This window comes from Anarhichas minor, unplaced genomic scaffold (assembly GCF_050575085.1).
Source record: "Anarhichas minor isolate MPS153535 unplaced genomic scaffold, ASM5057508v1 ptg000007l, whole genome shotgun sequence".
NCBI classification, from domain to species: Eukaryota; Metazoa; Chordata; class Actinopteri; order Perciformes; family Anarhichadidae; genus Anarhichas; species Anarhichas minor.
This window is the reverse complement of record NW_027466453.1, coordinates 20,385,825-20,403,190: the sequence shown is the minus strand read 5'-3', so window position 1 is coordinate 20,403,190 and position 17,366 is coordinate 20,385,825. Positions and strand designations below refer to the sequence as shown.

At 46.4% G+C, this 17,366-nt stretch overlaps 1 protein-coding gene across 1 annotated transcript in view; it reads left to right on the top strand.

Moving 5' to 3' along the window:
* cacna1ha (calcium channel, voltage-dependent, T type, alpha 1H subunit a) overlaps positions 1-16,794 on the top strand; it is a 97,059-nt gene extending 80,265 nt beyond the window's left edge. Inside the window, exons 21-37 of the mRNA XM_076081494.1 lie at positions 802-870; positions 1,029-1,213; positions 1,371-1,497; positions 1,992-2,117; positions 2,409-2,498; positions 3,556-3,769; positions 6,136-6,287; positions 6,944-7,053; positions 7,298-7,431; positions 7,571-7,641; positions 9,291-9,369; positions 11,245-11,366; positions 12,888-13,046; positions 13,177-13,317; positions 13,523-13,685; positions 15,140-15,297; positions 15,412-16,794. Coding sequence (XP_075937609.1) covers positions 802-870; positions 1,029-1,213; positions 1,371-1,497; positions 1,992-2,117; positions 2,409-2,498; positions 3,556-3,769; positions 6,136-6,287; positions 6,944-7,053; positions 7,298-7,431; positions 7,571-7,641; positions 9,291-9,369; positions 11,245-11,366; positions 12,888-13,046; positions 13,177-13,317; positions 13,523-13,685; positions 15,140-15,297; positions 15,412-16,794 — 3,483 coding nt within the window. The remainder of the gene's footprint in view (positions 1-801; positions 871-1,028; positions 1,214-1,370; positions 1,498-1,991; positions 2,118-2,408; positions 2,499-3,555; positions 3,770-6,135; positions 6,288-6,943; positions 7,054-7,297; positions 7,432-7,570; positions 7,642-9,290; positions 9,370-11,244; positions 11,367-12,887; positions 13,047-13,176; positions 13,318-13,522; positions 13,686-15,139; positions 15,298-15,411) is intronic.
* Positions 16,795-17,366: the final 572 nt, after the last annotated feature.

Below are 17,366 nucleotides of genomic sequence, written 5' to 3'. Positions count from 1 at the left end.
TGGATTGCGGCTGCTGGTAGCATCATGAAGTGTGCATCCTTTGCAACCTAAAAGGATAATGTGCTATTGATATTACAGCGCAGACATGCCCAATAAAGTTTTGCAACTGAGTGCAATTTGGAAAAGTGTAACTGCGTCTGAGGCCAATGTTTGGGTTGTGAGGGGTGAGTCAGCCGTCTGAACCCGACGGGTCGATTCGGGTCAGACTCGGGCTCATTTAGCTTCTCCTGCCGTTGTGCCCATATATACGCCTCTGCACCATAACGTTCTTGAGACATTGAGATGAGATATGAGTTTATTGAATACCCGCAGCGATCCCACCGCAGCAGAGGCGACAAATGTTCATTTACTCACGAGGCACAGCAGCATAACTTCATTGATTATTTAAATCCTGTTTTTGTTTTTTCTCATGTATTTAAAAAAAAAAAAGACATGTAGGAGGCTTTGTTCATGTATATTACACGACACTATTGTCATTGCATCTTGTGCGCTTCAGTTACCAGCAAACCTCTGAAGACACTAATGATTTCACTGTAGCTGCGTGTGGCTGTCAGCGCTGATCTTTGCGATTTGGACTGTTTCTATCCTCATTTGCATATAAAAGGAGCAGATTTTGCACCAAAAGCACAGGAGCGCTGAGATGCTATTTGCTTTGCAGCGCAGTTGGCCTTCATTCCACCCGTTGCTGGTGCTTGCTCTATTCAAAGAGAACATGTGCTTCTGTGAATAAAGGAAGGTCTAGTCCCGACATGTTGTACTCTATACTGTATGTCTTTATGTTGATCTCACTCTCTTCTGCAGGAGCGAGTGTTTCTGAGTGTGTCCAACTATGTGTTCACTGTGATCTTCCTGGTAGAGATGGCCATGAAGGTGAACACCACTGTTTCTGTCTCCTTAATTGTGGTGAACAGGTGTAGTTTGTAGTAGGTGATAAGCAAACATTTGAACATTTTGGCAGTTCTGCATCAATAAACTCCTAGTAGCTCTAATCTAAAGCTAACGTGATGTTGTAATCACGGTTTCTCCAGGTTCTAGCTCTCGGTTTCTGCTTTGGGAAGCAGACTTACCTCCAGTCCAGCTGGAACGTTCTGGACGGTTTGTTGGTGTTTGTCTCTCTGGTCGATATTCTGGTCTCTCTGGCTTACACCGGCGGAAACAGGATCCTGGGCATCCTCCGAGTGCTGCGCCTGCTACGAACACTACGCCCACTGAGGTACACGGTGTGTGTGTGTGTGTGTGTGTGTGTGTATGAAGGTTTGTGTGTCTGACTGTAAGCACCGCACACACAGGAAGCATCCCATCAGTAGCTACTGGACTATATGCGCTGGTACTGACGACCTTCTGTGTGTCTTTATTCGTGTGTTTCCCAGGGTGATCAGCCGAGCTCCGGGATTGAAGCTGGTCGTGGAGACGCTCATCACCTCTCTCAGACCCATCGGGAACATTGTCCTGATCTGCTGCGCCTTCTTCATTGTTTTCGGCATCTTGGGGGTTCAGGTAGTTTGCTATCCCACACAGTAACACGAACAAACCGGTGCTTTGCCTTAAACACAGAACAATTTGACAACACGGACATGTATGAGCTAGGTCCAACGCACACGCTGCACTGATGACACTGCTTTCTCTGAGCTCGAGGACAAAACCGTTTAGCTTAAATGTCAATCTTGTTGAGCAGCTGGATATGTGATTGTGGCTTGAGGGGGATTTGGAAGTGTCTTGAATATCCAATCGGCAGTTGTTCCTTAAGAGTGTGTTTTGAAAGAATGACAATTGGGTTAAATGTGAAAAAGGACAACAGGACCCCCAGGCCAGCTGTTAGCCGAGCACTCGGGGGGGAAAACCCCTCCGATTAACAATGTGCTCCATGAAATGTCCTGTTATTGCTGCCATTAATAGTTGGATGTTTAAAAAGCTGCGAGCTCCGGTGCAATTGACATAATGTGTGAATGGCAAGTAGCCCCGCAGACTTCTTTCTTTCTCTCACTGTCTAGCTGTTCAAAGGGAAGTTCTACCACTGTGAAGGTCTGGACATGAAGAACATCACCAACAAGTCGGACTGCCAGCAGGCCAACTACCGCTGGATACGCAGGAAGTACAACTTTGACAACCTGATTCAGGTGTGGATTAATAAAAACAAATGAACAGACTAAAAACTACCATTAGAATATGTCTTCTTTTATTGCAACCTGCAGTGGAACAGTATACACTTATTGAAAGTTTAATTATTATAAATTGTAAACAGTAGTATTCACTCTAATATTGACTCAGTTATCAGGACTGGATATCCATCTTCTAGCTAACATTGCACAAGATGCTGTGTCAGCACTGTAACTAGTCTCTGGGTGTGACGGTTTGAGGACCAGAGAAATCCTTGTGTTTTGACTTCCCTCTCTGTGTCTCCTATCCAGGCTCTGATGTCGTTGTTTGTGCTGTCCTGTAAGGACGGCTGGGTCAACATCATGTACGACGGGCTGGACGCAGTGGGAGTGGACCAACAGGTAATGATTCACTCAGCAGAACTGGGATCAAACGTGTTGATGAGTCTGTTTCAGCAACATGAAGCCTGATCCATTTCCAATCTTGTGTGCATTGAAACCCATTTTACGACACTCCTCGCTCCTCTGACATGCACACTGTTCACTTGTAATGTATATCAAATATAATAAAAGCAAAATAGCGAACCGTAGAACTATTCTATCCAGTGGAAGCTTTGACGCAGGCAAGTGCAAATACCTGCATTAAAACCACTTTGGGCTTTAAAGCAAAGAGACAGAGTTGGATTTCCTAAAAAAGCTCAGCAAAGTGAAATAGCAGTGGTGTAGTAATTACAGAATCTAAGCAAAAGCGGAGCTCAGAGGGTGAGTTTATAGCAGGCACTTCAAAGCTTCAATTGATGAGGCCGTCCTCAGATCCAGGACTGCCCGTGGTGTAATGTGCAGAAATAGTGGAGTCTTTAGCCGCCCTTCAGATGATAAGAAATCTGCTCTTCGCTCACCGCGAGGTTGGGTGCAGAGTGCAGAGCATAGCGCAGACACTTGCAGGGCAAAGCGCAGCGCAGGTGTGCGTCATCAGAAAAGTGGCAAGGTCACAAACGGCTGTTATCTCATTGGTTACGCTTTGAAAGTTCGGCATCAACCAATGTCAAAGTTGGAACAACGTTGAGCGCAGCGCTCTGTGGGAATTCCACGCTGTGTGGCACGCCAAGGGGAGTGCCTCCACCTCTCTCCCTATAGGAACGCAATGGCACAGCCAGCGCACAGCGCTTTTACTGCCGATCAGGCGCGGGCGGCTTTATTCCGTCAATTTTGCGATCTTGGAACTGCTCCACTGACTGTGACTGTTGAATTGTGGAGAGTTTACTCAAGGTTACCAAAGGATTTGGCACGTTGTTCTACTTGCTGTGTGTGATAAACATACTGTGAGGCTCTGCCCTGCACTGGCACTGTGGTACTTGTGTCCCAGTCAAAAGCAGAAAGCAAAGAGAGAAACACTACTATCACTATCATAAAGCTTCATCTTCTTCACTCTGCTCTCCTCTCCTCTTCTTCTTCTCAGCCTGTGAGGAACCACAACCCCTGGATGCTGCTCTACTTCATCTCCTTCCTACTCATCGTCAGCTTCTTCGTCCTCAATATGTTTGTCGGTGTCGTGGTGGAGAACTTCCACAAGTGCCGGCAGGACCAGGAAGAAGAGGAGACCCGCTTACGGGAAGAGAAGCGGCTCAAAATGATAGAGAAAAAGCGCAGGAGTAAGGAGAATGGTGGAGCTGGTCGGTAGTCTATTTTTCTGAGCACTGCCTGCTTTCAGAGCCTGATAAAATAAAAAAGAGAATGACAGAGAGAGAAAACAGGGAAATGTATTCAGACTCCAAATAGGGGAGAGTCTGAAAGACTGGCTAGCTCACGCAAACAGTGATTGATCACTGACAGAAGGCGTGGGCTACTCGAGTCTGATGCATGTAAGTGCATGAATGCAGCCCTCCCCCAACATTGCATGCAAAACTTTGGAAACCGGGCCAACCTAACCGACATCTCAACTATACGTTTGTATTAATTTATCTAAAAATGTGTACGCTCACTCTTTAAACGATCAAACTGCGGCAACGATGCAGTATTCACGAGTCTCTATTTCATTTCTAAAACGATTCAATTAAAGTCCAAATCCTGTTTAATACTATTGCTGATTATAACGAGAAGAATTAATGCATGCGAAGCCGATCGAGGTTGCTGCTTTCCTCCATGTGTCTCAGGAAATTTTGCTTGCAAAATTTTGATCAGTGAAACGCCCTTTCCCCTTCCTCCGGGCGCATGTTCAACCCCGACACCTGCGGCGTCTCTCGACACGGACAGCAGACGGACATTTCCTGTAAACACGCTTTGACTGGCAGACTCAGAAACATAGCAGACGTTTTGGCTGCTATACCTGCTATACCTTGGGTACAAAACAAAGAAAAAGAAGCTGTTAGAAGATCTTGTGTTTGTTATATACGGAGGATTGTTGGTTACAGCTGATTTTAATTAGATAAACACAAAGAATACATTGGTATTTACTGAGTACTGGCTAATAGTGTTGTTGAACGTAACCTGCGCAGCCCCTCTCAACCACAGACATCACCCTTTACATCAAAGGCATGTAAGCATGCAGTAGACAGACAGGGCATGGTGGACTTTGTGAGGGGGGGGGGGCATCAACATGCACGTACCACATATACAATCATTGGTCGTCATATGTGGACATGTGAGGACACAGTCTGTCAAAACAACAAGCTTAAAGAACGTCACATATTGCACAGTTTTGTCCACCTCTTGAGTTCTACTTGAGTTCTACAGCTCCACTCAAAGTCTGTTTACTGTTCAAAGGCGAGACGCGTATCAGAAAGCACAGTCAAGGGTTTTAATGGAGACGGCCCGTTTAGGCCAGAATACATAGCGAGACCTCTCTGCCCTGACCAGAATGTAACTATCACAGAGGCAATGAATCTTGCAATAATGCTCCCATTAAAGGAGCACTCTGCAATATTTTGCTACTACTTTTAGTCCAGTTCAGGGAAGGTCAGGGATCTGTGTGCCAAAGACTGGTAGAAGAGAAGATCACTTGAAGGGGTGGCTTTGGTATTTTTCCACCTAATGTTTTTGTGTGTAACTAACTAATGGGGACAACTATTTCTGAAAGTGGTCCAGTATTGTGCGAGAGCGTTGTAGACAGCAGCCGCTCACGGGCTGCAGTGAAACCTATGAGGTCACCTTCATTTATGTCCACTAGAGGTGCTTGTTTTGCTGCCAACAGGCTCTGATTATCATTGTGAGTGTCTGACATGATGAGTTGCTTAGTGTTCTCTAAAAGATTTTCCCTCTTGTGGCTGAATATTTAGATGATTTCGCCAATGTGGATGAGGTCTTTGAACTTGATGGCTGCCCAAATTCATTTGAGGCAGAGTAAACGGTGGAAGAATGCTGGAAACAGCGGGACCCGTTGCTGCCTGATGTTCAGACCATCGGAACCTGTCGGGTGCAGAAAGGAGCAAAAACAAGCACTTTTATTGGACGTAACGTCACATTGACGTTGCATAATTGCCTTTGCAGCTCGTTTTATTTGTAGCCGGTTACAGCCTTCTCCCTCAATACTGAGCAATTTAAAAAATACTTGTCCCCATTAGTTATTTTGACACAAAAACATGGGGGAAAAAATAGCAAAGTTACCGTTTTAGACGAGGAAACATGCCCTGCAACAGGTGAGGAGGTCAGGAAGCGAACTGCAGTTATTATTAACATGTGATACATTTAATTCCTGAATATTATAGCTTAGCTGTGACTCTCATGTCCTCTCTTACTTGATCATTTCATACAGGCAGTGCTGTGCACAGACTGTGTGAGGGGCATGGGGACATGGGGAAGAGGGACACCACCACAGTTAGGACACAATAGAGAAGTAAACGTCAGTGAATGCCATGAAGGAACAAGCATATCTTGATAGAATAACAGTAGAAGAAGTGAACATTGTGGTGGTCCCCCATCCTTGGCCCCCCTGCACTTCCCAGTGCACACCACTGGACACATGTAATATTTCCATCACTCACAGTTTCCCTCTTGCCCGTCCATGTTTTGATGTTGGTTTGTGTGTGTTTCTGTGCTCCAGAGGCCAAGCAGAGGCCTTACTATGCGGACTACTCCCCCCTGCGTCTGTCCATCCACACACTGTGCACCAGCCACTACCTGGACCTCTTCATCACCTTCATCATCTGCATCAACGTCTTCACCATGAGCATCGAGCACTACAATCAGCCGCAGGTAACGTTTCCGAGCAAGTTACCTGGAGGTATACGTACCAAAGTGTAGTCTTAAATAGATTCTCTGGTGAGTACGATACGCAGTCCTTTAACACAGCTAGAGGGTCTTCTTTTCTTTGCCCACTGTAAAATAAACATGAAGGTGTCATAGCCGTCCCTCTAATGATGACCGAAGTGTCAGCTAGCTTTAGCTAAGTGACAACATGCTATAAATCTGCTGTGATTTGGGTTTTCTGTCCAAAGCGGCCGATGCGAGCATTTTGGCAAGAGACTCCGATTCCAAAAATAACCGCACTCTGTCGACTCAGCGTCAGTTTAACATTCCTTGTCAGACTCTGTAGTCATCTTCATCTTCAAAAAAAAAAGGAAGTTTATTTTGTGTATTTCTGAGGAGCTGCTGCTCTGCTAGAGTCTCATTGGAGTTTATTTCTACAAATATCCTCCAACCTGATTGATATTTGCCCTCAGGCAGCAACAGAACATCCAAACATTCATTCTGTTTATTTCCACTAAAAGTAAAAGCTGTTGATTGTTTTTTTCTGCACGTTTTAATTATAGATTATAAATAATTGAGTGTTGCCACCAAAATTGAAAAAGCATCTAGTATATGATAGATCAACTAATTATCGGCCTGTGTGTGTGTGTGTGTGTGTCCAGTACTTAGTGGAGGTTCTGAAGTACTGTAACTACGTGTTTACCTGCATCTTCATCGTCGAGACCCTGCTCAAACTTTCGGCTTTTGGCATACAACGGTTCTTCAAAGACAGGTAACACAGTGGGATGTGCTGTAAAATCTAGTCCTCATTATCATTTCTATTTGTCATTGTTTCCTAATTGCAACACATGTGGTGTGAAATAGTAACTGCTGCTCCACGAGTACATCTACAGCCTCCTCACTTTATGCTTTAGTGGCCTCTTGTTCTCGCTACACAGAGTTGAAGGGATTGTGGGTAGTACTCAGTAACACTGAACTGCACCAGGAAATGACTCTGTTTGTCTCTGTGTGTTCAGGTGGAATCAGCTGGATATAGCTATAGTGGCGCTGTCCATCATGGGCATCACACTGGAGGAGCTGAAAATGAGCTCGGCGCTGCCCATAAATCCTACCATCATCAGAATCATGAGAGTACTCCGAATAGCACGAGGTAGAAACACACACAAATCATTCTATATCTGTTTATCTTGTACACAATTACAGGACATAAGTAAGTCGTTTTTGTGTCAGTTTGTGAGTCGTCACTACAGATGCTCGCAGTCTTAAGATGCTCCTGTGTCTCTCTGCAGTGCTGAAGCTTCTGAAGATGGCCACAGGGATGCGATCTCTGCTGGATACCGTCATGCAGGCGCTGCCGCAGGTAAACGCCGACTCTGTGGGGTCTCGAACACAAAAGGCTGCTTTCGTTTTTTTTTAATATAGGCCAAATATGAAGGTTTTGTTCGGAATAGAGAGCCCTCTGAAACATTTAAGCTTTTTGATGAATAATTAACTCAAGTCACATCCGTCCACATCAGAAAATGTTTATTCTGCCTCTAAAAATGTCTCATTCTGTGCCTTCCCTCTCCTTCCCCTACAACTGAACTGAGCAGTCCATTTGGTCTTTTTATGAAATATGCATTCTAATCGATGCCAAACACGTCACATTGGCTATTGAGTTTGAAACAAAAGAAAACACAGGAAGTGAAGTAACATAATTGTGTCTTATGGGCTCAACTCTGTCAGAGGTGGATGGTGCAGATGAGTCCAAAGAAGCCAGTTAGTAATTGAATGATTCACAGAGATGTTCTCTTCATACCGCATGTTTTCATGCACTGGACCTTATTAATCGCCGCGCTTCGCTGTCGTTTAAAAAAAACCCGTTTAGAGTCAGACTGCACAGCCGCCATCCCGATGTGCTCGGTGTGCTTTCTCCGTCAACACGCTCCCATTTTAAAGGATGTCCCTGCATGTGGCGGGAGTATCTGAGGTCTCTCTTTCTCCTGCTGCCCGGCACAGTTCTTAGAGGCAAACAGCAGCTGTGCCAAAGATTGTGATGCACATGCAATGACAGACTCCATTGTTCTGCAATGGTTCTAAATGTCAAGGGTACAGGTGTAACCATCGGGGCACAGGGCGCACAAGAGTACAGCTCAGTGAAGGTAGATGCAGATGTAATCACAGGAAGTGCATATAGCTCACAGGGTTTGCCCAACAAATCGTTCATGATTACTGTTTCTGTTACAGCACGCCGGGTTCACCACCAGATTGTTTTGTGTACTGAGGAGAAAGCTGCTGTCAATAACTCGGCTGATTGATAGAAAAAAGGCTTTCTGTGATTTCTTAGGGTTAGTGTATGTTTTGTTATGTTGTAGTCAGTTAATTAAGTCCTCCTGGCAGTTTATCCATGTAGTCATTCTGTGTGAAAAATACAAATTCAGGTGGCATGTGAATGCAGGTTTTTTTCTACCTTACTGATGTGAAGCACAAACACGTCGAGGCTTTGAATGCAGCAAGCGAGTAATTGCCTCAAACAACCCCTCGGTGTGAAGCAACGACCAACAACAAGTTTGAATTGGAGCAAAGTCAACGGGGACGTCAGCGTGCCGCTGTGAAACGTTTGCTTTCTGTTTGATGGCTGTGACTTTGCTCGCTCTGCTCATCTGGAAACTGTGAAAACAACTATTACAGTGAAATCACAAGTCGGATGGAAGTCATTTGTTCTGCTGACACAACAACCCATCGGTGTTTTCTTGTGCATTATTTTACGTGAGTGCTTACAGACGATGTTCCAGGAGGACAAATGCTAATGTGTGCCGCTCCGGTATTTGCAGTAATGTCTCGAACAGCAAAAAGTCCATTTAGGTGCAGGACATTTATCTAAATATATTATTCCCATTCATGTAGCATGGTTAGAATTGAATAATCCTAATCAATCCTAATGTCTCCTACTCCATGCAGCGTTAAACAGCAGTATTAACACCGGGGTTTGGTGTGCAGAGGGGCATTTAACATGCGTTTTGTTTCCAGGTGGGAAATCTCGGCCTCCTCTTCATGCTGCTCTTCTTCATCTACGCTGCACTGGGAGTGGAGCTCTTTGGCAAACTGGGTCAGTCACACTACTGGCAAAACACACACACACACACCACGGTCTTCAGGCTTCAGCAGAAAAGGTTTTTTAAATCCAGTCGTTACTAACTCAGTCACGACTTACAGCAAATTTTCTCCGCCTGAACTGTCTGCGTTGAATCCTCGCTCTCTACCCCCCCGTCTGTCTCCCCCGTCTCTCTTCTTCTCCTCCACTCTCACATCAGAGACCTGCTTTCTGACAAGAAGAGATCACATTTGCATGATCACATTTATTTACATACTGCTCCCTCAATAGGCCAGCTCCATCCAACTCGGTCTCTCAGAGAGCGCAACAATATGTGAGGGAAGAGGATTAGCAAAGAGGCATCTGGGAGGACAAAATGAAAACAAGTGTGTGATGAAGAGGTCGCTCTCTGTGAAATGTTATTATGCTTCCGCTCGATGCAATAGGAATGCTAAAGGACGTCTGTTTTCCCCGTTTGGGAAAGTAAAAACCCCTCTCTGTTTCTTTTGCTATGTTTTTGTCAAGCCGCTGACAAAAGCTTTTGGATGTGCCGAACGCCTTCTTTCCCCGTTCTGTGCCTCATTTTAAATCCTGTTTCAGGGCTTACACAGCTGCCGGAGTGAATTGTACTTTGGTACAGGCTTGTACAGCAGTTTGGTGGAGTATATTCCAGTACAGCTTGGTCAGGATCAGGGATCTGTTACTTTACAATCATATCATCTCTGGAGGTTTGAGTATGTCTTTACAGTAGGTTCTTCGCTGCCTCCTCACTTCATCTTGGACATTTTTACACTACAGGAAGTGTCTGGGAGTTCACGCTGATCACCTGTTACGTTGAAAACGCATCTCATTCCTGCTTTTTATATTTCCCATGAAACGTTTCCAATAACTTTAAAGACCGTTAATGCAAAGCAATAAGATCTAGTAAAGGCCTCCACTTGTATGAGCTCTTAGTGTGGATGGACTCTTGAATAACATTTTATCCTGCTTATGCTCCACACAATGTTGTGAAATAACCGGCCACCAATAACTGGTGCATTAAATCTTTCTGGCCTCAGACGGGAACAGAGACATTGTAAGATCTGAAGTTTCTTTGGGAGATGTAAGACGTGTGTGAAACGCTGACCGTGGTGCCTGCAGAAGTCTGAGCAGATAAGAGACGCTCACAGGCAAGGGAAATGTTCAGACTCAGCTCTGTATTCAAGCTTTGGTGCTGACTGATGGTATCGAATGGATTTCAGTTTGAATCTGAATCTAAATCAAATTACCGATCTCTTGAAACCCAATGAATGAATCTCCGTCCTCTAGCCACTCGGCCGTGACTCAGACTTTGGGAGAAGAAGTTTTTTCTGCCTGATATTTTTTACCTTAACATTCATACTGGTTTCATCTTCTGTCATCTAGGTTATTTTAAAGAATCCGTCTGGCCTTTTTTTATGTTTTATAAAATTATTCTTTTGTCTCTTTGTTTCTTTATTTCAGTTTTGCATGAACAGAGCTACATGAATAGAGTGTGTTTTCATCTCCTGTGAGCCGCACACCTCTCACTTTTCTCCTGGTGGTTGATCCGTAGAATAAGATACACAGAATACTCTGAGGACTGTCTCGTACCTGCTTATGTGACCCGGGGGCTCGAAACAAAGGAAGACATCCTCCGGTGTTTTGATTCTACGACCCGGCTCCTGAGAGCTGTCTGTCAAATTGACCCTGAGACTGATGGAGACTTTGTTCTCCTCTCCTCTGTCCACGGGGACACGCTGCTGAGCAGCTGTTTGTGCGTTCAGCCGTCAGCGCTGACTGAAGCATTAGGACATCCTGACAATCGTATGATCATTGACACGTCTGTCGTGTGGTGTATTTACTGTCTGTCCATGTTTGTGTGTTGATCAGAGTGCACTGAACACAACCCATGTGAGGGTCTGAGTCGTCACGCTACCTTTGAGAACTTTGGGATGGCCTTCCTCACACTGTTTCGAGTGTCCACAGGAGACAACTGGAATGGGATTATGAAAGTATGAACACTCACTCACACTCACACACACACACACACACACACATATATATGATGACTAGATTATCCCATAACCGCACAGAGGAATGACCTCCAAACCCAATTATGGAATAATAAAGTGGCTTAGAGCCAAGCAATGTCAACACTCTCACATCTTGAGTTTTACTTTATTATAAAAACGTTCTACTGATGTAATCATCATAAAATCGTCCTCAAAGGCAGAGTCAGTAATCGTCTTCAAAAACATTTTTGATATTTTCTTTAAAATTCTCATTACATCCTGACACGAATCAAATGCTCTGTCAGAAAGAGAAGAATAAAATCCCGTATATGTGAATGTCTCCGGACTGAAATGAGCCGTCCAATCATTTAATGTAATGATTGGACGGGCTACCTGCCTTCGTGTACTCATTACTCGTCCTCCACAAGCTGCTAGCGGGACAGCTGTGAGTACTAACAACAGGCATATTCACTGTTTACGTTCATTAGGATATTTGTGGGGGAGCTGTTTAGAAGGAAGGCCTAGGGGGACGGGGGGGGGGGCAGTCAGTGTTTGAGACTTGATATGAGACTCTCTTGCCTCTAGCTTTTTTTTCTAAAGATTACCAGCCCTGCCTTTAACTGACTCAAACTTCTGTTGATTTTTCATGACCTAATGTCCAATTTCTGTGGATTTATATCATTTGTTGATTGAATTATTTTCAGTGGACATTGATACAATCAACCACACCACCTTTATTTCCAGTAGAGGGCAAGACACAACTCACCCGTCAGTGAGTTTAACCTGTAGCTAAAAAAGGCTTCTCCTTATTTAACCTCTCAACATCCATCCACTTGTTTTTCCTTTGTATACAATTAGCCTCAGAGGGCTTTCTCAATCTCTCCAGCATACGGCATCCCAGGACCCTCACATCGAAACATGAGAAACCTTTCATTCTAGGAGAAGACAATCTAACGGTAGATGTAAAGTAATGCTGCCTTCATGCCACATCCATGTGATGTTTACCTGTTGACCAAACACAGAGAGGAATCAGCCTCAAGTGTAAACCACTGGCGTGTCATGCAGGATAGAATTTCTTCATTCATATTTAAGTTTTATGTACAAGCGCCTCATAACACTGGTTAGTCAGCGCTCGCTTTCATCCAGCAGGCTGCAGATTGTATCTGTGAACGGAGCTGTTCGGTTATTGTCAGGCCAGTTGTACGCGGGCCAACCTGCACTGCATAAAGCAAGGTGTTACAGTATGTAGATATGTGAGTACGGTAAGTAACAGCAGCTGTTCATTTCAGCGCTCGCTCTGCTGCCCGACATCAATCCCACTCACAGTTAGATTCTTCCAAATTTCTAATTTTCTAAAGTTGTAAATGAGGCTCCATATCTAACCAAGAGTTAAGATTTCAAAGCTTTGTGATATAGCCTCTGGTGTATCGGACAATAGCGCACATCCACCTGTAATAACTGCTCGTGTGTGTGTGTGTGTGTGTGTGTGTGTGTGTGAATCTTTCTCTTGTGCCATTGAAGGACACGTTAAGGGAGTGTCATCCTTCAGAGCGCCACTGTCTCCCCTACCTGCCTTTGGTCTCTCCAATCTACTTTGTCACTTTTGTGCTCATGGCCCAGTTTGTGTTGGTCAATGTGGTCGTGGCGGTTTTGATGAAACATCTCGAGGAGAGCAACAAGGTACAGTAACTGGAACGGCTTAGACACGTGTGTGAACAAAGACTGTATCTAAATGGCTTAAGGTATAGAGAGACACAACATTGACTGTATTTAATGTGGTCAGTCAGTGAAAGTGCATCTACCTTTGCAGGAGGCGAAAGAGGATGCAGAGATGGATGCAGAGATCGCCTTGGAGATGGCGATGGAGAGGGAACGCAAATTAAGCATAACTCCGAACAACAGTTCGGTGGAAGGAACCTACGTGGGGCCGTGTCCACATTCACCTGGACAGGTAGGAAGGACACAACCTACTCACTCAGGAAACCTGACCAACTGTGAGACTACACTGGAAGTGAAATTAAGGGTGCAATGGAGGACAGTAGCGTCAGCTGCATGTCTTTTCATTTAGTTCACCCGCTGTAGAACACCATGTGTTGCATCACGGCACAAAGACCCAGTTGGATGCTGGACTCTGTGGTCTCTGTCTCCCCCCGCAGGAGGAAGAGGTGCAGTACGGCGACCTGCTGTCGTCGAGGAAGATGTCCGTATCCAGGATGCACTCTCTGCCTAACGACAGCTACATGTTCCGGCCCGTGCGGCCCGCCAGCGCCCCCTACCCTTTGGAGGAGGTAGAGCTCAGTCCCCAGCACCAGCATTCAGGTAACTTATGTCGTCTGTTGAGGATTTAAATTATGTGACGTGAAGTCAGCATGCCGTTTTGTGTGTGTGTGTTCTAACACTGAGATTGTTCGAACAGACACAGATGCTTCATAAACTTCACATGGACTAAGATTGTTCCATGATGCATGCATGTTACTAGCACCAGAACTAGATCAATGCTTACAAATATGTTATGTAAGAGAATATAGAAGTACTTTGTAATGTGGTGAGAGGGATCAGATGTTTGGCGTGACACAGAAGTTCAATTTCTAAATCAGAGCTACAGCTGGCTAATGCTATAATTTAATTTGAGTGAAAGGCTGATGTTTCAAGTATGTATTTTGTATGGAGTCTTGGGTCCCCCGGTAGTTTACAAGTTTGTGTTAAAAAACAGTACTTTAAAGCCCCAACCTAGAGTTTTGTAGCATTTCTTAGCCCTGCCAAATTGGGAAAATTGCGAACAAAATGAATATATTCCCATTTCTCGATACGACACGGCTTTTATATTTGACTATCCAGCACAGTAGATATACCCCCTCCCCCCCCCCCTTGGAGCTTAAATTTGGCTCGGAAATAGATTTTAGTTTTGGCATATATTCAAACTTTAAGATGAGACGGACACTCAGGTGCAGCCTCAGGCAGAGAGCTCGTACTTCTTCTAGTGCAGGAGCCACAGTGTTCAGTGCCACAGTCGGATAGTTAACAGCAAAGTATGAGAGTCAGTAAGACGGTTATCTTTTAGGTTATTGTATCTTTTACCACATTGGTAAATAACCACGTCGTCAGTCTGTTTGCAGTGTTACTTTGTCTTCATGCTGTAGTTTTGTAAAAGATATTGACAGATTCAACCTACAGGGATGATTTAAGTGTGTCATAGTTAAACGTTGAATACTTACACTATCAATCTTTTTATGTTTTATACATACATTTCCATACATGCCGTTTTTTTTTTTTTTTTTACTTCCTTGCATTTGTAGTGTTCTTGTTTCCGGCTTGGGTCTTTAAACACAAGTCAAAAATAAGACAAATTGAAGAAGATGCTGAGAACACGATCTAAGCACTGACGAGCACTGTTTTATCTGCAGTCAGATTCTAATGGCATGTTGAGGCCGGGCAGTCCCAAGGTACTGACTGCAGCGGATGAGCTGATGATATGTTAATCTCTGCAACCTTCACACGGGCTCATCTGCTCAGCTGTGGAACGGCTGAATACTCCACGAGAATGACGGTTAACTTCATGGTCAAGCTGCAAAGTCACAAAACTAGATATGTAAAAACAAACTGGATCATCACAGCTGTGGGCTTCTTTGTCTATTGTTAGCTTTTGAAGCTTAAATTGGTAAATTTATAAACAGGTGGCTTTACAGCTTGACCTGAAAGAACCAATAGAAAATGAACTTGTTTCAGATCTAACTGACATTGCTGCGATGTTCAAACACATTTCACACCCTCAGGCTCAGTGACGTCGGTCCACTCACAGCCATGTGAGAGCCGCGCGCTGCTGCAGGTTCCAGACGTCTCCCCCGTTCACCCTCGACAACCCCCCTCCCTCACCCTGCCCCGCATCGCCCCGCCCACGCCCAGCCCCTCGCCACGGGCCCTGCGCAGACAGGTGAGAGACCCCGTTTCAGCTGTCTGCATACGTTGATAAACACGTTGAAACGCGTGTTACAGTGATAATGTCCATTTAGACTTATTGATGAGAAGTTTGTTTTTTATGTTGCAGGTGGCAGTTAAATTGGATTCTGTGGAGTCCCAGGGTTGCGAGCAACAGGGGAGGCCCAACTCTGTCCATCTGCCTCCCCTCTCCCCTCATCCTTGCTCCCCATCTCCCCTGCCTCCTCCTCCCCCCTCCTCCCCCTCAGCCCTCCCTATCCCCCCCTCCTCCCCTTCTGCCTTCCCTCCTCCCTCTCCCTCCTCTCTGCATCCGCTACTGTCCTCCCCCTCTTCCCTCCCTCCTCCGCCGTCTTCCCCCTCGCTTCTCCTGCCTCCACCTCCCTCCCCCCGTCTTCGGAGACCTCGGCCGCCCTCTGCCGTCTCCCTCTGCGACCCGGCGGATGAGGAGGTGTACCACATCACCAGCTCCGCCCGCCACAGGTGGAGGAACGAGGAGGGAGGGGGGCAGGAGGGCAGAGGGAAGGCCGGACGCAGCCACTCCCTCTCCCCCTACACCACCCCCCACTCTCTCAACTCCCACTCCACCTCCTCCCCTCCTCCTCCCCCGCTGCCGCCTTCCTCCTCGAGGAGCGCCTTCCTCAGTCTGCTTGGGGCGGGACTGACGGACCGTGACTTCAGGAAGGGTTTGAGCGTTGACCACCACGCCATCCCGGACGAACCGTCATCCCCGTCCACCGGTTACCCTGACGACCAGCGGCGCCACTCTATCGAGGTTTGCCTCCCGCAGGCCGTCATCGACGGTGACGACCAGGACTTTACGCGTGAGGCCCACCGGTCGGAGAAAGGTGGTCAGGCATTTCCTGTGAGGGTGCAGTCGGTCGGGGGCGGCCACAGGAAGAAGAAGATGAGTCCTCCTTGTATTTCCATCCACCCGCCCAGTGAGAGGGAACACCCCCAAATAGCCTCACCCCCAAACCTGGCTGACTGCAGCACGCTGCTGAGACGCAGGACGCCGTCCTACGACCTGAGCCCTGCAGATTCACAGACGCGCACGCAGACGCACTCCCCGCTGCACACGCCGTTCACGCCCATGCACGCGCCGCTGCAGGCACAATCGCCGTCGCACACGCTGACGCCCTCGCCGGCGTCCACTCCGACACACACGCAGACATACACGCCACCGCGTGCGTCCACGCCCACGCTCCCGCACGTCCCGATCAGCCCGAACATCTTCATCCAGCCGCATGCACCTCTCGTCCCGAGGCCTTTCTCGCAGACGCACTCCCTCTCCCCCGCTGCGAGGCATTCCTCGCTCACGGGGGAGTACATCCCCCTCCCCCAGTTCACCTTCGACCAGCCACAGTCCAGGTTCATGAGCGGCCTGTCAGCTGGCCTATCAGACACCGACACAGCCACCTGCTCTTCTCCCTTCGACAACAGACTGGGAAGCGGCGCAGGATTCAGTGCAAAGAATCGGAGGACCGCCCAGTGAACATCGGGCATTAGCCTGCAGGAAGTGAATTAATTGGTCCTAAATCTCTGAAGTTCAGGGGATGACCTCAGCAGAGATTGGTGCTGGGGAGAAAATGAGAGAAAGAAGTTTACTGGGAGAAGGATTTGTTGTTGTTTTTGAGCGCTGAAAAGACATGACTTATTCTTTTCACAGAGACACTGGTACAGTCCCGCCCCAGAATAATAGACAGAAAGTAGACGATCCATCTTCCTAAACCCAGCTTGAAGGACAGCAGATCCACTGAGGCTGTACCAGTCAAACAGTACCCACTGTACATGGTGTGTTTGGGACTAATACTGATAACACACCAGGACTAAAGCCACCTAACTCCGTAGCCAAAGTTTTTTTGTTTTTTTTGACACACTGTCCCCACCCACGCGAGCCAATCAGGAAGCAGCGTCTGGCTGACAACCTCTGACTTTTACAAGAAGTGGTTTGTGAGATGCGAGCGTGGGGGGAATCGTGGGATATGCAACTTCAGGTTTTCTACAGAAGTTCTGCTTGCCCCTCTTCTGCTCCTCGATCACATTGATCAGAGCAGATGTGTGTGT